A 22885-nucleotide genomic window follows, 5' to 3' on the forward strand; every position below is an offset into this window, starting at 1 on the left:
AGCCTCACTGGATGCTAGTATACTGCTGTACATTTTCTCTTGGGTTTAACAGAGCAAGTACATCAAATCTAGAGCTTTCACCCCTACTGATAATGACAAGAACATGGATTATTTGAGTAAGTAATCATCACCCATACCAGCCACATCATTTCACAACAGGATCCGCAGGCGTAGAGTTGGAAAGATCTCCACTGCTTGCTTTAACAGATTCTTCTACAAAAATAGAAAACAAAGACGAATAAAGTGTTAAACACGATCCACAAGGCAGTAAAAACAAAGTCTTAGCATATATATTATGCTGATGTCATAACACACTTGATACAGTATACCATGGTCAGCATATGCAAACTGGCCTTGCAGCAGAAAGGGTCCCAGCTCTATGGAGAAATCTGTGTCTGGGGTGAAATGCTGCTTCTTCAACTAGTAGAACTTGTGTAAAGATCACATATACACACTCACACATTTTGCAGAGTCAAAGTCCAAATATTGTGGTAGAAAGCAAAGATATCACCACATTCAAAGCTTTCCACCCTGCTATGCATTTCAAGCTTTTCTCACTACAACACACATTCTTCAGGGAACTGAACGTGTATCACAACAGTGAATATTTAAGCTAAAATATAATTAACCGATGTACTACAGAATGCTCTCCTAAAGAATCTGGGGTAATGTGTCTATTCTCACTCATCACAATGCTTGTAGTTGGGTTTGGGTTTTTTTTTTTGAGCTGAACAATTATTTAAGCAACGTCACTGAATATGATCAAGTATAAATTCATGCTGAAAGACTTCTTTCTTTGTAAACTGTTTTCCTAGTACAGAAGAAAACTCATCTTCGGCTCAGAGGCTGTAATCTCACAGGTCACTTGTGTCTTTGTCAGACCTACAATGGAAAATTATTTACCGATTCCATTTTTAATATACTGCTACCTGAGTTTCCAAGCAACTTGTGAATGAACTGCACTTCTGTATCTTAATCCTTGGGAGCATTCTCATTTCTTTGGAAAAAGTTTTCCCATACTGAAGAGAACCTTCCAGAATTCATGAGGGAGAATATATAAGCACAAATATAAAACACAAACTACCCATGTTACCTAGTCAAGTGACCACACCACAAATTAAGATCTTGCCGTTTGAATATAACTCAATGGTAGACCAAAACATATCATAAATATCTGAAAGTCATGTACAGTATCTGCATCATCTGCAGACATTAAGTTGAAAAACAGCTGGTAAACAACAGGTGAAAAACACCAGTTTACTTCACACCAGTTAAGGTTGTGCAGAAAAGGCTGTCATTGTCAAAATTGGTAATTGGGAGGGTAAGTAGGATGCTGATGTTACTGAATTTAGTATTACTGCAGCTATGCACTTCTCCCTGTCCCACATTTTTGGGGGTTGTTTTTGTTTGTTTGTTTGGGTTTTTTTGTTGTTGTTTGTTTGGTTTTTTGTGGTCATCCCACCCCCGTCTCCCAGAAGTCCAACTTGAAATTCACCCATTCCAAAGGCAGCCTCTGTGACCTGGTTATGATTCCTCAATCATTCCTGACCCCATAAAACTCTTCCTGGAATACAGAATCAACCCACTAGCAAGACAGCAGCTATGGAAAAAAGAAAAAAGCACACAGTCTCATGAGCCAAAATGTTCTACTTATAGAATTCACTCACCTTCTTTTTCTTTCTTTTCCTGGTTTTCTTCTGCTGCAGTTTTATCTGCTCTGAAAAAAATTCTTGCGCTACTCAGTGAGAAATAAAGGAGTTCAAATTCCTAAGGGAAAAGATACAGAAAAGAAGTGTCAGCATATCACAAGAATGAATTTGTAGACCGACATAAATGGGATTTTCCAGAAGCATCTAGCAACTAGATTTCAATATCTAAATCACTTAAATGCTTTTGAAAAATCCTCCTCCATTCATACCTTGTTCATGTGCATTTTACAAAGCAAATGTCAGCCAAAAACTTTAAAGAGTAATTTAAGCAAAGCAGCATCAGTGCAATAAATCTGTCACTAATCGACTGAGGCTGAAAACAAGGTTTGAAGCAGCAGCAGTGAGAATTTGGAGTAACTTGCCCATGGAAAGTCATGCAAGCCAGTAATTTAAATGACCACAAGCTTGATCAGTTTCCGAACAAGGTTCAGTGGCATGGGCTTTGTAACAGCAGAGGACCAAACATAGTGGACACTCACGGGAGTCATGAGGACATACAGAGCTTTATCTATTTCAACAACAGAGGTGCTTTTACAGAATGTAATAATGGACTATTTATAAATAGCAAACTACAGATCTGTCCCATAGCCTCCTCAAATCAAAAGGTGGCGGGCGCAGAAGGAGCATGCATTTATACCACAGGTGAAACCTGAACTGCTCTGCTTCAAAATTCAAATGCATCTTTCCTCTATTTGACAGCTGGTGCATCAACTTAGCAATGCAGAATTAACACCCCAGGCAACGCTGAGGGTTCAGAGTGTTATGCAAAATCTTTGTTATAAGAAATTTAACCAAAAAGTTATTCTCTCCGACTTAAGCATTTAGGTTTTAGTTGCATTAGATTTGAAATTCCATGGGACAGAGACTTCCAATCAACCAGGTCAAGTTCCTGACTCACATAGTATTACAAACACTTACAAAATATCCTTCAAACCATACACCTCAACTCTTTATACTCTTTTTGCATTGTTGCTGTAGACAACACTATGATTTTTGTTCTTGATAAGCTCCATCAGCAAACAGATAACTGAATTGTGATGGATAAGTGCAGAACTCTATACAGAACAGACAACTAGACCCATGTTATTTATACCTGTAAACAAACTTCCAGTCGCTTGTGGGTAAGGTTCATAGTTTGTAGTAGTTTTTCATCTTGATTAGTGGACTGCACATTCTGTTGCTTAGCTACTGCTCTTATTTCCTTCACGTACTTCTCTCTGACAGACTGGAACCAGTGCAGAGAATCAAACTCTTGGTACTGATCCAAAAGCTTCAGAATGTAAGCCACACCTGTAGTCATTAACAAACCATGTACCAAAGTTAACATGTAATTTGTAAAACATTTTTGTGCATGTCTTTAACGGATCAGCCAAAGTTGGTAATTCCCACACAATTAAAATTTAAATTGCAATTAATTTACAATTAAATCTAACAGGAAAAAAATCATAATAAAGAACAAGCTTCCATTTTTGAAACCCTCATAGCTTACTCAAAGACTGACATACCTTCTCATCTGCTGAGATCTGCAAGCTTTGAAAGAAATTGGAGAGTACCAACATACAACAAAACTAACTGCTCCCATACTCAGCTATTTGATGCTTAGGGGATTCTGAACTAAACAACAGCCCTCAAATCCATTGTGCTGAAGCAAAGACAACCCAAGTTCCGGATTTTTTTAATTATGGGAACACACAAAATATAAACAAAAGTTTTCTTGCAAATATCCATTATGTTGGCTTACCCAAAAGCTAGTCAGCATGCTGAAACTTACCCATGGCAAACCCATCATCAGTGAAAGCTGCTCCACTTTTGTTCTTCTTATTCAATTTCTCCTTGCAACTGATGGAATGCTCTACAAAATTGAGGGTCTGAAAGGGTGAAAAACTGTCTTGGAATCATCAAGAAAGACTTACAAATTTTAAAAGGTATTCACATGCATGCTGCTACCTACAAATAGAATTCCATGCCCCAAACTATTGTGTCTCCCATCATTAGGCTCTTTTGTGTGAAAACTTGTTCTTTTTCTAGATTTTTGGGGAAGAAAGCAAGTTTAGCTTTGGAAAATATTTGCATATGCATAAGTAAAAAACAAAAGGAACATCTTTGTCTTCGCTGTTATTGTCAGACTCTATTACTTTGCATTCTCTTGATGACTACTAAAGGTAAACATGTAAATAAGTAAAGGAATCTTAAAATAGCCCAGGTTCCTGGAAGCTTAAAGATACTAGTGTTTTAAAGCTACAGTGTGCTATTTCACTCTATCTAGAATACAGTAAAAATATTCCAATAGTCTTCCATTTACGTTGATGTCGAACAATAGATCCAGGTAGTAATACCGAGCAATGTGTACGTGTCTATATACAATAACTGCTCGACACATGGAAATGTGTTTCGCGAAAACCTATGACAGTTTCAAATTTAACTGCACTGAAATGCCTTTTTAAAATTAAAATGGATCATACATTCCTGAAACTGTATTTATCGGAAAAGACTTCACAAACAGGAAGGAAAAAGAATGAAAGCATTTGTCTTGAGCCTTTACATTCCCTCACTTCTATCACCATCACGTACCTGTCTTCTCAGTCTTAAGTTTATGGCTCATCAACGTTCCAAAATTAGTTTCTAAAATAGGATGTTGCATGTGCATCTGTTTAGATCACTTGGGCCTTCAAACCCAACTGCTTCCAAATGCCTAGAATGCTGCACTCAAGTGTGCATCGCCTCAATTAGTTGGACTCGTTCCAAACAAAGCTCATCAGCAGAAGCAGGTCCAATTGCAATAGGGAATGCCCCAGTTGTACTCCATTGGATCATGATATTAAAGGAGCCTAAAGATACCTCATGTGATGCAGAAAGAGTGCACACATGAGAGAGCTGAAGAACATGGTTTTAAACTCCCTTCATCCTTGCTGTTCTAATTCCTCTTTTTTTCATCTTGGCTTCCCCAAATTTGATTCAAAAAGGAGGAAAAGAAGTTTTTTAAGTTACCTTTTGAGTGCTAGTACACAAATTGATCTAGACAAAGAAAAACGTGGCTTTGGACAATTATCAACAAAGCCACGCTCAAAGCTATCCCACTCATAATTAGAGAGGAAAGTAGAACATGATAAACAACAGCCTAATACAAAATATTTAAACTCAAACCTGATCTGCTACTTTTTTTTAAAATAAGTACTGGTACACACAGTGCAAATACTAACCAGTGGGGGAACAATTATATAGAAGTTCCGCAAATGCATATTCTTTGGACTGCGAAATTCAGGAGCAAATACATCCACAAGCATCTTGAAGTATTCCGTTCCTTCTGCAAAGTTACGCGTGAGGTCACTGAGGACAGAGTCCAACTGCCTGCAAAGGATAAGCAATACGTTACCTGGCTTCTGATAAAAGTTTCCTTGCTTACTCACACTTCAGGGTAACAAACCTCTCTTCAACCTTTGGCTGCACCTACAATCCAGTATTCAGACCAGAGTGTCCAAGATTACACCCTACCTCTACAGCCACCTTGAATCACCTTTCTTGATTTAATTTCCTCAAAAAAGGTTTATGAATACTTTCCTAAGGCCCTGAACATTCTAAAAGCAGATGTCAGACATGTGGCAAGGAAGCTTAGCCTTTAAACCACAAGGATTTTATCAAGAAATCAGGGTCTAGCAGTCTATTAGTACAAATCATAGAATATCACAAGTTGGAAGGGGCCCATAAGGATCATCAAGTCCAACTCCCTGCTCCTTGCAGGACTACCTAAAACTAAACCTTATGACTAAGGGCATCGTCCAGATGCTCCTTGAACTCTGAGAGGCTTCATGCTGTGACCATTTCCCTGTGAAGCCTGTTCCAGCAACCAAGCACACTCTCAGTGAGGAACCTTTTCCTAATGTCCATTCTGAGCTTCCTGAAATACCACTTCACATTCAGCATTTTTAAAATAACTGCTTCTATCTTCTCTGCTTTTAAGAGCAGCAAATATTTTAGCATAAATTCTGTCGAACTTTTAACACACACACACACACAAATGCAACTAACAGCTGCATTTACAACTTCAAAATTACAATTGCCCAAAATCTTAAAAGCACGATGTTACGGTACCTTGCTGCTTTTTGCGTTTCTTCTGAGAGTCCTTCTTCTTTCACCAGCTCTTCAAAGTTAACGATATCTTCCAGATCAGGAACAAACCTGAAAACTTACTGTTTTTTAGTATTATGTTCAACTGTCTGTGTTCACTGAAGTATCTACCATATTTTATAATTGACTTCATTTAGTCTTCTGGGCTTGAACTACTTATACCATCTCCTGCCCCTAGCACTTGCTGCACTTGATAACTATAAATTTACTGTTATTTGCAAGAAAACCAACTATTTGTATGTAAAAGTCACTACATTTTAGTGACCTAATATAAACACAGACAACCATCCATATACAAAGTAGTATCAAATAAATGTTTTTTCCAAGTCCCTCAGGGCTTGTACTGTTTTTCCTTAATGCACCCTCTCGAAGTGATTAACTTCAGAAATTACTGACTTAATTAAGGACTAATGACTTAGATGTACATTCTATTAACTCTTTTGCAGTGTTTTTCCACATTATTTGTTCAATTTTTGGTGTTTTATGGAAATGAATTCTGAATTTCAACACTAGTTTTGATAATTCCACTTCAACGAAGGCATAAAAATGGACCCTTATAATCAAAATTTATGGGGGATGGGTAAGAACCTAGGGAATATTAGCATGAATAGGGAGCAAAGGAATGAGAAGGAGCAAACAGAAAAATTAAGTATTTGTGGAAGTACCTAATTGCACTACTACAGCAGTGAAGTCCACCAGATCTTATCATTCGTACATAACCCATAGCGTTGCCTTAAAAAAAAAAACACACAAAATACAAGGAAGTAATTTATAATTATTTAAATTTACACACACACTCTTTATAACTCCTGTAAGCTCTGAAATGTATGTTAAAGTTGCCATATAGTTTTGGCAAAGAAACAGTTCTAAAAGCCAAGTTAAAGTTACATTGAACCCTGGTATCAAAAGTCTATGTAGAGAAATAAAACACAAATACATCATCTAGCAAGGTTGTGTTCACTTCCATGATAGTATAAGGGCCAAGCAGTACAGACTCTTTCCACTGGCACATTAAACACTTGCAAGTTCAAACCAGTCCTCCACATCTACAGCATCAATGGCTGAAAATACCATTTAATGTCACACTTCACTCCAAGTTACTTCAGCTGCATGTACAGCCATTTTCTGAAATACATGAACTTATATGTACTATTTTTTTTTTTAACTGGGAAATACACTTAATCTGGATAAAAGTCAGTTCCATAACATAAAGAAAAGCATAAAAGTGAACAAGCACCCATGCAAGCTGTAGCTGTATTTTAGATTAAAATGTGCAAGGGCCATTCCTGTGTAATTAGACAAGAGTATTTATTTCACACGGGCTACTTTCTATCTGACTGGAGTTAAACCTAGTTTTAGCCTGAGGTAAAAGTTCAGTAACTAGACTATAAAGACCTCTTCCATTTAATATAATTTATAACATTGTCTTAGATGGTGTTTCTTACCAATTTGACTTATGAGTTGTCTGAACTGGTCAAGATAGCTCTGGCCATCTGGGGTTATTCCAAGTTTTCTGATGCCACGGTTGAATTTATCTGCTCTTTCAAATGGATACTAGAAAAATATTTTAGAATAATTTGTAAGAATAATTTCCTATTCTTAAAAAAAAATTCAACGTGTCAATACAATTCTATTTGCAATGTATTCCTACCTCACATCTACAGTTTGCGTTTTTTTTTTTTTTATATAAATTAGACACCTGCCTGTCTATATTAGGTCACAAAAGTCATCTGGCTGTCACTCCTGCAAGCTGAGAATTGAAATAGAGCATTACTGTGAATGAGAAAGTAATCCTAAAAGAAGTAACACACAAAGAATCTGGCAGCCTATTTTACTAAATACATTGTCTCGCATTTTTGATAAATCAGTTTTCCAGCACGGAAAAATCAGATCCTAGTCCCCAAATCTTGAGATACTTGAATAAGTGCTACATGTTCACATCATTCTGGATTCAATCTGAATAATCTTATTACTCAAAACTGACAACTGTTGAGCATGATTTGGAACAGAAGTAGTTTAGAACCTTCAACGGACTATGACTCCATCAAATCATTGTCTTCAAGTCACTGAGAAAATGATTTTAGCCAACCCCATATTTACAGAGCAGCCAAAAATGAAACAAAGCCATCCTGAACACAGACATTTGTAATACTGCATTTTGCTAGGACAAAAGCTGTCGCTTTGTCTGGAGATACACGTTTAAATAGTATGCTATGGTTTGGTGCACCTTCAGTCACATGAAACTGGGGGTTCTTTTAGCCAAGTTCCTCTTAATCCTTCAGAAATTACTATACCTTGTGATCATTTTGATCCTTGACTTCCCGGAAGAATCTGATGTCTTTGATAAGTCTGGATTTGATATGTTCATCATACATGAACTGGCTAAAAATATAAAACTTTTTCCTCAAAAACTGGTAAGTGAAGTTTACCTAGAAGAAAAACAAATAGTCAAATCAAGAAAGTTAGCAAAGTAACAACTATATCTAGCAACCCATTTTCAATAGATTCCCGAGTAACTTTATATGGAACCTTCTATTCAGTTTACTTCAATTTATTATGCTCAACTTACCATTTTAATTTCACTGATTTAAAAGAATAAATAAAACTCTTCTCCTGGAAGTCCTACTCTCTTCCAGGAATGGCAGAGGAACCAAGGGACAAGTTAGCTATTTCAGTTCGATGACCTGCCCTACACAGGTCATCGGTTTATGTCCAGAATATCCTGTAACTGTCCTTTTGAAGCAACACAATCATTTCAAGTTGAAAAGGGCACACAAGCTCAATTTCCTCAGTCAAGTTGTGGGATCTGCATAACCTTCCTGACACACCTTTTCACTTCCTCAAAGTTTGCTAAAACACTCTCCCACAAGGCAGAAGCACACTTCCACCCTGCACATCTCAATTACTTCTCATGTCTGCATAAACAACTTTACCCACAATCAGAAGTGATTAAATCTACATCACCAGGAAATAACATAACAGCATTTATTTTTTTGAGTAACTGAAATCCCCACGCTCAGAATAATAGTGCAAGGGAAGTTATTTCCAATAACACCAGAAATCCTGAAAACCTTTTCTAATAATTTCCACTTTTAAAGTAAAGACTTGAGAGTGGGTTCAATATTTCAGCAAGTTTTGTTTTTTGGTTTGCTCTTTTTTTTTTTTTATAAGGCCAGATAGGGAAAAAGAAAGCAGCAGAGGTACAAAGTTGAGCAGCAGACTGGAAAGCACCAATCTGAAAATAGATTTGAATACAGTGCCAAACGTGAGAACCACAATGATAAATTCCTGCTGCAGTAAGTAAGCAACTGCAAGCACCCTTATTTACCTTGCAAAGAGGTAAATGCCTTCAACTGATTAAAATGGCCACCTACACTACAGACATCATTAAAAGTGTTGCCAATAAATTATCAGAGATTTGTAGCTTTTATTTCACAAACTGAAAAGCTGATGTTTAAGCTTAACAATTACAACATAAACTTAAAAAGTTAATATTGCATTTTTTCAAGATTTGCTTCAGTAGACAGATACTTTTCTGCAGTTAAATGTCAATAAGCAGAATCTTAGAGCATGCTAATTTATGCAGGCAGCTTAGAAATTAAAATATTCTACTATGCTAGTTTGATAAGTATTATTTCTTTACTGAAATTCAGAGTCCCACCAGAACATCTGTATCTTATTTGATGTGGTTTTAGATCTCTTCATTAACTTTTATGTAACAACTGGAAGTAGCATAACTCCCGAGAGATCTTCTGATATGGATCTGTGTTGTGTCCAAGAACCGATTTGTTTTATTAATATACAGAGAACGTTATTATTTATTGCATTATTAAAACTGCAAAACCAAATAGACCATTAGAAGACACAAGAGTTTGGAGGCTTTTGTGCACTATTAAAAAAATAAACAACAGTGCAAAAAATACTCACTGTTGTGTTCATGATTCCTGTTCCATGAGTTCGAATTGAATTAGCAATGTGACGGATATTGATAGTGTTCAAGTGTTTGTTATTACTTGTTCTTTCAATGAAGATCTGGGAGGCAAGAAGGGGGGAAAAAAGAAAAAAGTTTTTACCTAAAAACTGACTCTATGATAAATTATCAATCTAGGTAGTCCATATCACATTTCTGAGAGCAAGTAATAACTGGTGGTTAGGAAAAGAATCGAGAAAACAGAGCATGCATACAGTGAACTTTATCTAGTAGGTTCTTACACTTTCTGCAAAGTGGAGATTAAACAATTCCAAGGTGGATGTTGCACCCAAACGCTCATATTTATTAAGACTATATCCTACATTAATTGGTCTAAACGCTTTCAGCACCTGTTTGTACTTTTAGCCCCACTATATACCATGGCAACAAATTCCACCACTGAATTAAGTGCTACGAAACCAAGTGCTTCCTTTTCTTTAAGGAAGCTGCTCACTTTTTGTAGTGGGCCCCTCATTCCCACATTGTGAGAAATCAAAGTGTTGTTCCCTGTACATGTTCTCCATGCCATTCACTGCTTCATCTCTCTAATAACCCATTTTCAGATACCCTTTTTCAAGTTGAAAAATCACATATTTAGTATGTACTTATAAAGCAGCCAACTATCCTTGCTGCCTTCTCCCAGCTTCAGTGGAATATTTGACATGGAATGATCCTACTGGCAATGCCACACTCAAATAGGTCTCGGAGAACGTTCTCTAAGCATATCTACAGCATCCCCAAAGATGTTTTTCTAAAGCAGCAATAGCTATTTTACAGCTTGTTATTATGTATGTTCAGCTTGGATTTTTCTTACACTTCTACTACTCTGCACTTCTCAATCCCTTCAAATCAGAGTAAAATCCAGGAAAAAGTACGGGATATACCTTACCTGATTATTCAGATTGTAGAGGTAGCGGGATACAAAAACATGAATATTTCTCATGATTTCCAAAACATCCAGGCCCTGAAACAATATTATCTATTGAGAACAATTAAGATAAAAATTCTCAAGAACTACCAACATGCCTAACCACTAAGGTATGAGAATACTATCTCTGTAGTTACTTAAAAGCATTTTAGAAAGCAATGTTTTCACTTTACAAAACAAAGAATCTCTTAATTTTTGTTTAGTGTCTGCAAGATAATGCTTAGGGTAGAAAAAAGCTCAGCTCACGTTTTAACATTTACACTTCTGCCTGTTTTTTCCCCAACTTCCCCTGAAAGTAAGGAATCTTCCAGTCTATGCCACAAGCCATCCCCCTGCCCAAAACAAAAAAAAAAAAAAAAAATTTGGCTATTCTCAGATTCCAGAAAATGCAATCTTGCCTTAGAGACTTCTATAAACACGTAGATTTCTACTGAGACATAAGCAACTAGCTACTTTTTGATATAGTTTTGTCCAACCTGTCTAGAAAACTGAAGTTTTGTATTTACAATATAAGTTTTACAATTGTTTTGTTTGAAGAAGTCCCTTTAGCATCACTGTGCATAGAAAGGATGCTATTTAATCTGTACACTCTAGTTCTGGTTGTGCCAAGGATTTTACCAGGATTTTGCCCGGGCTGAGGGGAAAATGGAGTGCGGGGTGTCTTTGTTTTGAAGTAAAGCTCATACCAGAATGAATATTATGAAACCAATGTTGTGAAAATATTTAATTCTTTATAACAATGTGATAGCCAAATACTGCCAACATAAAGCAAAAGGCAGAAATAGAAACTGATCCACAGCATTTCTGTACCAAGAAGCAGCTACACAGTTCTTAGTTCTATGCCCTCCTTCAACTTAGGAAGGTACAGCCATCATGAACGTTAGAAAAAAAAAAAAAAGAGGCCATATTTCTAAGTGCTTTCACCAATGTGCTAACTCAAATGAGGGAATGAAGGTAACTGCCAAAATATCCAAGACACCGAAACTATTGAAGGAAAGTCTTCAGAAATATGCAGGTTGTATTTCTTTTTCACCAACCCTATAACAGTGAATGCCTTTACCATTAACTTGATGAAATTACAACTTTAATCTATATGTAACCATGTTTAGCAGTTTCCAGGAGGCTCTGAGTCACTCTCCCATTAAGCTAACCACGGATGTCCCAAAATCCTTGATGTCCAGCCTGTGAAAGTTTCTCTTGATGATCACTAAGCAGAACCTCCTGAGAAGCAAGCAATAAACCAGGGAAAAGACCCATCATTCAAAGATCATTCCAGACTCACATTCCAGATATACTGCTTGCCAAACTGCTGATACTGAATTTTCAAGAAAATGTTCCCTGATTTTGCATTTCCTATTTCATTTTATTAAATCTTATGTTAAAAAAATGAATGATACCCCATAACTCCAACATGAAATTAACTGATCTTGGTGTTATTTCCAAACGTAGACAAAGATCCTGTCTCAGCAGTCAATGAGAAATCAAAGGCCAAACAGTTCTCTACTCTTAGATACTTTCATTTCAACAGTCCTTTGAGTAGCTAGCTAGCTAGCATGACAGTGAACAAATGATATTCATGTCCTGTGGGCACTGTACCTGTTCCAGAGTCTGGCTGGGAAGATGTGCTTCAGTCATACTTAAACCATAGCGCTGAGTTGCTAGGTTTCTCATTTCACTGTAGGTGGCCCAGTCATGAAGAGCTACAGTCGTTAAGTTGTAGAAGGTCTTGTCCAAATAGTGAGTTACATAAGCTGTAAACACATAAAAGGATGAACTAAAATAATACTACCTATTTAGTTAGGGAAGTGTGGAAAGAAGTGAAGATATACTAAGCCAAAGTGTAACAGAGACAAAAGTAATGGAATCAAGAAAACGTGTAACTCCTCACCTCTTATGTCAATGAATCGATTGAAAAAACGTATTGGGTTCAGAAAGAAGAAGTGAGCCAAATCCTTCATACCAACTCTGAAGGGGTTTCTGTCATCCAGCTTTAGGTGTGTATGAACTGATAAGCGCAGGTCTTTTTCTATCTCTTTACATAATTTGTCCAGCAAGTGCTATGCAAGGAAGTTAAAAAAAAAGTCATGTGCTGTGTCCGCTTACAATGCTCTGTTAGCAAAACCCCCATTCTCTCTCTAGAGATACATAAAAGACTAGTGAAACTAGAGAAGACGGGTTTGCTTTGGCAGGGCCACACAAGTCTAAGAGAATCAATACTTGGGAACCACAAGGATATTTCATTCCTGTGTTCTTGTTCTAGTACACAATAGCAAGAAAAAGCTACACACAGCTCAGAAAAGGTAAAGATTTAGTGCCATTCTGTACATGATTAAAACTTCCATGCAGGAGTTTAACCCAATTTAAGTATTCTCACTTCTCATCTTTAAGAGGAACTGGGCTTAGGGTTATCTATCTAGATAATACCAAGACCTAACTCAGTGGGGAAGAGTCTTGCAATAAGTAATTCAGCCTAATTTTCTGCAGAATATGTAATGTTTGGTTTTGAACTGATCAAACAAAGAGTGGTTCAAAGGTAGAAACCTAGTACTTGGGAAATCTGAATTCACATTTTCGGTCAAACATCCTATCTAATTCTAGATAATAATTCACTAAAGAGGCCACCTACATTTACAGAGCCTTCACTACTAAAAACCATGCATACCTACTAAAAACAGTAGTACTTATGTTAAGCATTCATACAAGCAGAAGCTAATCTGACAAAAAACACTCCTTTGTCTGCATAATCAAACCTGTAACTGAGGTTCTGTCAACTTATGTAATTTATAGTGCAGTATTTTCATGTTCCCTGCCAACACATATACCATTAACAACAGGTCTTAAATAACCTCGATCAGTGACATTCACAACAAATTACCTCATTGAGCACTTCCATGATTTCTTTGTCATAGCACTCCAGAAGCACCTCGTAAGATTCCAAGTGTCTTGCATGCATCATAGCAGGTACACAGTCCCGTAGTGCACTAAACATATACTGAAAAAAGAAGCTATTATGCTTAACCAACAGGTTGACAGACAAGTCGACAGCATCTCAAATAGTGTTCAAAGCTAACAAACGAATCAAAATTGCTAGTCTTCCAATTTTTATTAAAAATAGACTTCATAAACCCTACTGAAGTTTCCAGTCATTAATGTGTTCATCTGAAGTATTTAGTTGTTACTGATCTGTTTACTGGAAGGTCATAATTATTAGCTATTTCATCTCAAATTATTTGCACTTTGTTCATTTTAGTACTGTAATTGACCATGGCATGCACAATACTGGAAGAGATGATTGATTTTTATCAGGATTAGCATGAAAAAGCATGATTCACATCAGCAGCAAATGCCTGACACTTCAAAGAGGGGAGATGGGGGGGTGGGGGTGGGGGTGTGTGTCTAAAAAGCTACAGGACAACTATCCCACACGGCATCACTGAACAGTGATATATGCTTTTGAAATTTGTAACCACAATGTGGAACAAATGTTTTTGATGTTCAAGTCTAGCAAAAAAGTGTTCATTTCAAATTCGAATGAATGAAAAGAGGAACAAAGAGATAGACAGACACACAGAGACCCAGAGTTAACAACAGGAACCTGAGACTCTTAGAGCAATCTAATAGATATACTTTAATTAGATTTAGAACAAAGATTGCTTTTACATCCTCCAGATGGACAAGAAATTTCTGCCTTAGTAGTAACCCTTGCCCGGGTTTTACTTTTTATTTTTTTAGCTTTTTCCTTGAGTTTCAGTCTAAGCTTTATCCTCTCCTCTGAATCCCTCCCACTACAGTGGCTTGTTAAATAAGTTGCTAACATTATTACTTACATGCAGTCTAGCAGAATCAACTGCATTTTCATACACATCATCTAAATAGATTGGAAAGACTGCTCGATGCCAGTATAAGAAACAACAGTCACATTGTGCTCGAACTCTAGAATACAAGATTACTTATTAGACACAGAATTGGAAGAAGCCATTCTTCTAACACAGTGATATTTATTTTAGTGCATTCAAATGAAAGACAACTGCTTTTCAAACTTCAGTTTTAAATGGTTACTTTAACAATCCAGATGCATTGTCCTTCAAAAGAAAGTTCTTTAACAAATAACTTCTTATTTCTTGTTCTCCACTAGGCTATTTATAAAAAAAAAAAAGGTACCTGCTTTAGAAAAAAGGTTTACTCAGTCTCTGAAAGAATTAAGCCTCATATTACAGCAAAATCTGCAATAACTATTTTATTATGGCATATAATTAGTAGCCTAGAGGTCAAACACATTCTAAATTTCTCCTGTAAGTGGAAAAAAAAAAAAAAAAAAAGAAACAGGCCTCTCCTCATATAACCTGTGTACACTTATTCCAAGAATTTATCCCATCAGTCATCCACTGAAGGTGTTTGTCTCTCCATAAAGTATGCATGGAACCCAGATAGTCACCTGGCTTTCAGATGGAGAACATTATGTAACTTGAGTGTCCACAGAAAATTCAGCATCAGTAAAACATGGTGCCACATGTGAACTAACAGCCTGATCTCCCAAACAGACTGGTATTAACTCCTAACATTTGGGTTAAGAGGAAGACTTTAGCATACCAAAGACCAGTCATCCAAGAAAGTGACAGAATTTCTAAACCATCAGAGAAGTGGATTACCTAATTGGCAACAGTTAGGTAAAATATGACTTGCCCAAAGACCAGCAAGCTTCAGGCTTAGCTCTGGAATTCTTTCTATCCATCCCTGGTCTACAATACATGCAAAAATCACCACCAGCACGCAGCTACCCAATTTTGCAATTCGCACAGTGAAGATCCAGCTCCCCTAGTGACACTACGCTGCCTTCTATATATTATGTGCCACTGCTTACCGCTCTGTAAGTTCACTGATCAAGTCTAGTTTTTTCAGAACTAACTGAAGGGGAATGAGTTCTTCATCTTTAAAAGTTTTCTGTGCAAATGACGGAAAAAAAAAAAGAAAAAGACGACAAGATTATATTTCTTTATAAGATACTACACCAAACAAGTAAAGGCCTGGAACAATCACGGCACTTACCATTTGTGTTCCCACACTTAGTGCAAGGGAAACAATTAGTCGCCTCTGTTTTGTACTTGGCCCATTGAGGGTGTTCTCAGCCAATACCAAAGCAGAGAGGACATCCAGGCGTTGCTCACTGTACTTTTTATCAGAAATTACTCTTTTCTAGATGAGAGAGACACAGAAATTCAGATAAAAGTTACCTAAGCCCAAAAGCAATCTCTTACCTCTTCTTTCCAAAGCTTACAGACTTGTCATAAATTGAGTATTTCTGCAAACAAATTACATTTTGCGAACAGAGCTAACTGAATCTAGATTCACTTATTCAATTCAGCAGCATTACCTCTCTATATACCTGGAATATGTGCAGTTCAGCCTGAACATGGGTCAGGTCATACAGCGTACAAATACTGCGCAAGCTGCACATGACTGCACGCCAGTTTTAATTCTAAGGTACATGTAATTTAATTCTTTTAAATTCTTTTTGAATCAGTGACTCCCTGTTGTTGGTAACAAAATCCAGTTTACAGCTGAACATCCATAAGACACAAACTTGGTAATAACAAACACTTGCAATTCTCTACAAATTCTAATTTATCAGAAAGATTAACTTCAAAAGCATTTGCATGAACAAATGAAGGGAAGCAAGCCCCTGGCTAAGAAGTTTAAGTCACAGACATGTTTGCGAGTAGCAATGTAACTCAGGAGAGGTATAGTTTCATGAAAGAGTTAAAGAAAACCTCTTCTGATTCTAAGAAAGTTCAACATGAAGCTTCTAACCTTACGTGCTAAAGCTGCGTAGGTATATACCTTAGGCTTTACAACGCTTCGAAACAAAGTGGAGCAGATAAAAGATTAGTACTAGTGAACTCTTCTATTTACCAGCATGTGCCTCATGTCTTTTATGAGTAGTCATCAAAATATCAAGAATTGTTCACAGATGTTCTCTTTGATATCCACTCAATACATAACTGTCAGTATATTTCTATGCATTTAGAAATAATTTGTGATGTAATACCAATGTATCATTGGAAAAGGTTATGAAAGTTATCCAAATATGTGTGAACTGTTTGTTTTGAAGTCAAACGGTTTTTCTTAGCAGCTTTGAAATTCTTCAGTTCATGCTACTCCTGATATTGAGATAGATATCTATCTCAGCTTTTTAGAAGTACGACTTTTATTTTCTTATGCTAGAAAATAGGAGATGATAGATACATAAGTTAGGATTACAGCCAAATTTCAAACATATCAAAACAAATTTCCAAAATACAAAAGTCTATGGGTAAAATTGTAATCCATTTACGTGAGCATGGTCAAAACAAAAAAATAAAAGGAAAATTTAATAGCTGCACTGACATCAATAGTATACCTCCTTTGTAATTCTGCTACTGAATGTCATGGAAGAATAAAAACAAACACTAAGACATTAGAACAGGTATGCTAAAATCTCATTTTCCCATTTGCCCAGAATTCAATATTTTAAGATTTGATAAGCAAAATGTGTAGTAAACTGATCTTGTTTATAAAAAGATATAATATGTAGATATAATGGTGTCTCACCATCAGAATCCATTTTGTGCCACAGAGAAACAGTGAATTTGTGCCTGTTTTAGATTCCTGAAAGCCATCATGTATTAACCACTGCTATTTTGCAAAGCAAAGATTTAAATAAATAACAGCCTGTTTACTTAGACCCATAACAGGTTGCTTTAAGAATGTGCATTGGAAAAAAGAATAGGTCAGTTTGTGAAAATCACTAGGAATATAAACTAGAAAGAACACAAGAGGAACACGACAAGAGGTGCAACAGTTTAGAGGAAGAGAGGACCCATTCTTTGTCAAAAATGGATAGCCATTATGCTGTACAGTTTCTAGGGCAAAGCTTTGACCTACTAGAAAGTTTATATATCTGTTGACTACGATAGAGCAATGCTACAGATTTTGCAAAATTAAGAAAAATACTTCAATTTAAAATTAAGATTTTTTTTAAACACTTAGCTAGGAAGAATCATTATTAGAACTTGGATTACATACCTTGGCTACAGAAATAGAGTGAAGAGCCTGATATTGCAGATGCTGAGCAATGTGCGTCACAGAATCTGCCACAACCATACTTCTTCGGTAAAACATGTGTTCAATTGCCTAAAGTCAATGCCAAAACACAATAGTTCAGGTAGTTAATGAAATTATTGCCTTTAGAATTTGTCTTTATGCTGGCAGTCATCCACACTGCAAATACAGACCCTTTCCAGTTTGTAATATACTGTTAGTAACATACAGTTGCAATTAACCCTTAGAAACTGAGAAAATCAAATCATTCAGAAGTGTAAAAAAGTTAAGACTGATGTAAGTTTTGTTGGGTGATTTTGGTGGGGTGGTTTTTTTGTTTTGGTTTGTTTTTTTTTCTTTCTTTTTTAAGTAGTCCAGCCCTGTTCAATATCACTTTCTGAAGTTATCTCAAAACAGAGTATTTTCCTTTTAGAAAAAGTACCAGGAGAAGTGCAAAGTCCTGCACTCAGGGAGAACAATCCCATACGCCAATATATATATATATATTGTGATCCATCCAGCTGGTAAGCAGCTTGGCAGAAAAGGATGTAGGGGTCCTGGTGGACACCAAGTTGAACGTGAGCCAGCAGTGCGCCTTGCTGCAAAGGCAGCTAATGGTATCTTTGGCTGCATTAGACAAAATATTGCCAGCAGGTTGAGGGAAATGATCCTTTCCCTCTACTCAGCAATGGTAAGGTCACACCTGGAATAGTGTGTCCAGTTCTGGGCTCCTCAGTACAAGAGAGGCATGGACATACTGGAGAGAGTCCAGAAAGAGCTGGGACTCTTCAGCCTGGAGAAGAGAAGGCTTGGGAAGGGCAGAATCTTATCAGTGTATATAAATACCTGAAGGGAAGATGCAAACATGATGTAGCCAGGCTCTTTTCAGAAGTGCCCAGTGACAGGACAAGAGGCAATGGGCACAAACTGAAACACAGGAGGTTCCCTCTGAACATCAAGCAACACTTTCTTACTGTAAGGGTGACCAAGCACTGGCACAGGCTGATTGTCCAGGGAAGATGTGGAGTCTCCATCCTTGGAGATACTCAAAAGTCATCTGGACATGGTCCTGGGCAACCAGCTCTAGGTGGCTATGCTTGAGCAGGGGGAGGTTGAACCAGATGACCTCCAGAGGTCCCTTCCAACCTCAATCATTCTGTGATACCAACTAAGGAAGGTGATTAGAAGTTAAATAAATCAGCTTTAGCTTCCCAAATCTCCTGTTCTCTAATCAAATCTAGTCTTGAACAAGAAACCATGAAAAAACGTCCCCACCCAGTTGTGTTGGCTTGGGGTTTTTTGGGGTGGGTTTTTTTGGGGGGGGACGGACGGAGGACGACACAGGGACTGAGGGGAAGGATGTGTTGTATTCATACATGTTTCATCAATGTTGTCTGTAAAGGCCTGCATGAAATAAACAGCTTTTATCCAGTGACCTACCTTCAGAAGTTCTACAAGTCTGCACAGAGCTTTCACCGAGGTTTTGGTCATAGGTTTTTGCATTGACATGTAGAGATTCATTGTAGTTTTAATGATGGTGCTAAGACTGTATGCATAAAGAAAACCCTAAAAATAAAATTAATAAGGGGGGAGAAAGAATTTTTTCACAACATATCAATCAAATAAGACCCTCTCTTGTTTTCTTTCACACATTACAGAATTAACTTTTGCCTCCTCACTCTACAGAACCTAGCACTCCACCTAATAAGCAAGCTTGAGATCCCAAAGCTTAATGAGACCCTTTTATTGGGCAGACATTATGAAACTGCCTACAAGCCATTAGATCACCTGATCATTAACCTCTTCTAGAGACATTAAAATTAAACTCAGTGAATTAATTAATTGCACAGCCTCAAAGGTCTAATAGTTTCATATCTATTGTAAACCAACCCACCAAACAACTCCTATCCCCCCAAAAAACAGCCTATCACAAAAAAAGAAAACCTAAAACTTCCAGATTCCATGGAATAAATACACTGACAGTATTTACATAGTTCTACACTGTCTAAATAGAACTGTCCATCCCACATTAAGAAAGCAATCAATTCTAAATCATTCTATTTAAGCTTTTAAATACGATGTTGGTTACACATAGCATGACAAAAATGTTATTCAACTTATTTCAAAGGAGGAGTAGTAATACTAAAAAAATAGACTAGGAAAAGACAGCAAGTGGTCTAGGAAACTCAATTTGCTGAAGAGCAAAATTTATGTTAAGTCCACTGCAAATAATTCAAATATAAAACCCACAAATCCTAGTTCGTGTATGCCTTTAGATATAGAAGGTTAAGGAACATGCTTCTATCCCACACCTATTCTCATCAGGCTTCTGTCAGGCAGATAGATACATAACAAAACTACCAAAAAATAAATTCAGAAATAAGATGCATCTTACATTAAGACTACATGCTGTTAGTAGGCCAAAAGAAAACCAGCTGCCTCGGAACGTAGTAAGATTCTTGCAAAGTACCATCACTAGGCAAAGCACAATGAAACAACACAAAACCTTTACTGGAAGTATGTACTGTGCTAAATAAAACTAAATTAGACACTGGTTCAGTCCAACTTATATACCTCATGACTGACTCAAAAGGAAAAAAAAAAAAACAAAACCTTTACTACAGAGTAAATGAAGCTTTCTTGATTTCCTAAGTCAAGGGAAAAATTCAAAATTTTAGCCACTGACTCTTTAGATTCACTTTCCCCATACACCTCATGGAAAACACTCTTTACAGATTTACTTAAAAGAGCATCTACTAGACATTTAAAGTTTTAGAAGAATTCCAGCATTGTAAGATAACACACCGATGATCACAGAACTTCTGCATTTTCTTTTTATGTTCAACAACTTGTACCAAAAAAAATGATGCAAACGCTGCATCATTTGCTGTATCACCACATTAAAAGACTGCACACCTGGATGAAGACATTGCAGCGGTTAGAAAGATCTTCTGCAAACTTATTCATGCGTTGCTCCTTTGACAAGATAGATTCCATTTTTGTCATCCACGAGCTCACAAAAACATAATATGACTGCATATCTCTAAAGAAGGAAACAAAGAGTGTTGCTCACTTCAACTAAAAAGAGTATGAGGATTTTCTTTTCTCTTTCCAAAGCTTAAATTCTTCCAAGGGAAATATATTAAACCTTAAGTCCCCAAAGTAATAACTCCCCATTCCCAAAAGTATCAGAACCTCATGCTAATTTACATTTCAATTCTGTATTGGTAAGGATTTGTCTGCCAATTATATCTGTACAAACACACCCCAAAGATTCAAAATCATTTATCTCTCAAGAGAACAAAATGGCCCTCTTAGCAGTACATATAGTACACTACTTTAAATTAAAACAGTAAGTAAAACTGCTAGAAAAAGTATTTAAACATCAGAAAAATGTCCTACACTTATGTTAATTTTTTTCCCCTCCAAGTTTGAACTTTTGAGTGTTTATATGTCTTTTTACATACACATATATATGTATTAAAAAAACCCAACTTGTCAGTACAGCAATGCCAAACGGTACTGCTCTTAAATAACATAATTCTCCAGAAGTCAATCTACTTGGACTACACTAGCTGCAATTAAAGTTTTAAATAGAGTTCACTTTTAAAACTGCTATTTATTCTAGGCTACAGAACTGTGACACTGCAATACTACTTATTGTAGCAGTTATAGCAGGAATGTATTCAGGTCATTGACTACCACATTAAAAAAATGGCACTTTAAAGAGTACTCATATTTAAGGCAACAGTCCAATTATCAAAGGCAATGCAAGAACTTGCAAAAAGGCAAGAAAAGTTATTCGCAGAGTTCAAATCTGCATGTGTAAAATCTACATCATATTGCAATATCCTGAAAATGTCCGTGAAAACCTAGACCTTTTTTTTCAACCTTGTCTTAATCTTAAGAGCTGCAAAACATGACTTGTACCACTGCCCAAGACCAAAAGCAAAACAGCAGTACAATTATGCTCCATCCAGGAATGAAACCCCGGGAAAGAATTCAGTCAGAGTTCTTGACTCTTCCTGTGGATATAGGACATAAACCAGGAAGAGGTGAATTGAAACAGAAACAGGGCAGTAGTGAAAACAGCCTGCCAGAGGATCACGTAAACCTAGAGCTGTTTCTTCCCGCATCCCTACCCTCCAGTTGGCAGAACTCTAACCAGTTCTGCCAGCTTGCATACAGGGTTGAAAGACAACCTGCAAAACGTCAGGTTTTAGTTCTGTTCCACAGACCCTGTTTTCCACCTTCTTGTTTTGGTCTGCAACATAAACAGAAATCTTAGCCCTGTTATCTCCCTATGCGGTGCAGCAGACTTGTTCATAAGACTGACAACTAAAAAAACTTCCAACTCATCTTTAAACAGATTTTAGAAAGCACTTAGAGAAGGAAGTGAACTGCAAACAACATGCAGAGCACAGAAGAAGAGAAGCCTTTTCATACACAGATAATTTCAAAGACCATTAAACAAGCAATTAAAAGTCATGAAGAAAGAAATGCTCATAAAGAAAGTATTATTGAGCAGAGAAAAAACCCTCCATAAACACATAGAAAGCAGAGAGCCCTAATAGAAAACAGAGCAGCTCAGGTTACTAGATACTAGTTTTAAAAAAATGGAAGTTTAAAGCATGGAAGTAGAAATAATTGAAACAAATATTTAGAATTGCCAGGAACTTTGTTATTTTGGTGACATAATACACATTTTTCTGAAAGCACAACATGAAAAAAAAAGCTTCATTTTGACCAACGCTTTTTCAGCAACACTAACACACATATTGTTGCAGTGAATTGGAAAAGTTAACGCCACTGAGCAACACCACACAACATGTCAGTACCCTCAATGAAGAAACACACGTGTTTTTAAACTGTTTGCCAAACATCAGCATGAAGCAATATTTAGGAAGCATACTTGGTAAGTGACTGTGCCTTCTGTTGTAGAAAGTTCTCCCGTTGCATTTTAACTGTATGAATACTTTTCTTGTCCAGAAGTTTGGCAGCAGCTGGTATCTTCTGAATCAGAAAGTTATCAGCAAACCAGATAATGTTAGCAGTTAATGTGATGGCTGGTACCTG

The 22885-nt window shown here is 36.8% G+C and overlaps 1 protein-coding gene across 1 annotated transcript in view; it reads right to left on the reverse strand.

The window, feature by feature from the left end:
• WASHC4 (WASH complex subunit 4) overlaps positions 1–22885 on the reverse strand; it is a gene marked incomplete at its 5' end in the record, with an annotated part of 43391 nt that overhangs the window by 4412 nt on the left and 16094 nt on the right. The window contains 21 exons of the mRNA XM_082481338.1: positions 138–213; positions 1668–1767; positions 2803–2999; positions 3481–3577; positions 4910–5057; positions 5799–5885; positions 6500–6566; positions 7280–7388; positions 8129–8263; positions 9762–9866; positions 10694–10768; positions 12329–12483; positions 12621–12789; positions 13608–13724; positions 14560–14665; positions 15594–15673; positions 15779–15925; positions 17795–17902; positions 19250–19375; positions 20726–20852; positions 22722–22882. Coding sequence (XP_082337464.1) covers positions 146–213; positions 1668–1767; positions 2803–2999; positions 3481–3577; positions 4910–5057; positions 5799–5885; positions 6500–6566; positions 7280–7388; positions 8129–8263; positions 9762–9866; positions 10694–10768; positions 12329–12483; positions 12621–12789; positions 13608–13724; positions 14560–14665; positions 15594–15673; positions 15779–15925; positions 17795–17902; positions 19250–19375; positions 20726–20852; positions 22722–22882 — 2484 coding nt within the window. The 3' untranslated portion in view covers positions 138–145. The remainder of the gene's footprint in view (positions 1–137; positions 214–1667; positions 1768–2802; positions 3000–3480; positions 3578–4909; positions 5058–5798; positions 5886–6499; positions 6567–7279; positions 7389–8128; positions 8264–9761; positions 9867–10693; positions 10769–12328; positions 12484–12620; positions 12790–13607; positions 13725–14559; positions 14666–15593; positions 15674–15778; positions 15926–17794; positions 17903–19249; positions 19376–20725; positions 20853–22721; positions 22883–22885) is intronic.

This window comes from Vanellus vanellus (assembly GCF_965231255.1).
Source record: "Vanellus vanellus genome assembly, chromosome: 1".
Lineage (NCBI taxonomy): Eukaryota > Metazoa > Chordata > Aves > Charadriiformes > Charadriidae > Vanellus > Vanellus vanellus.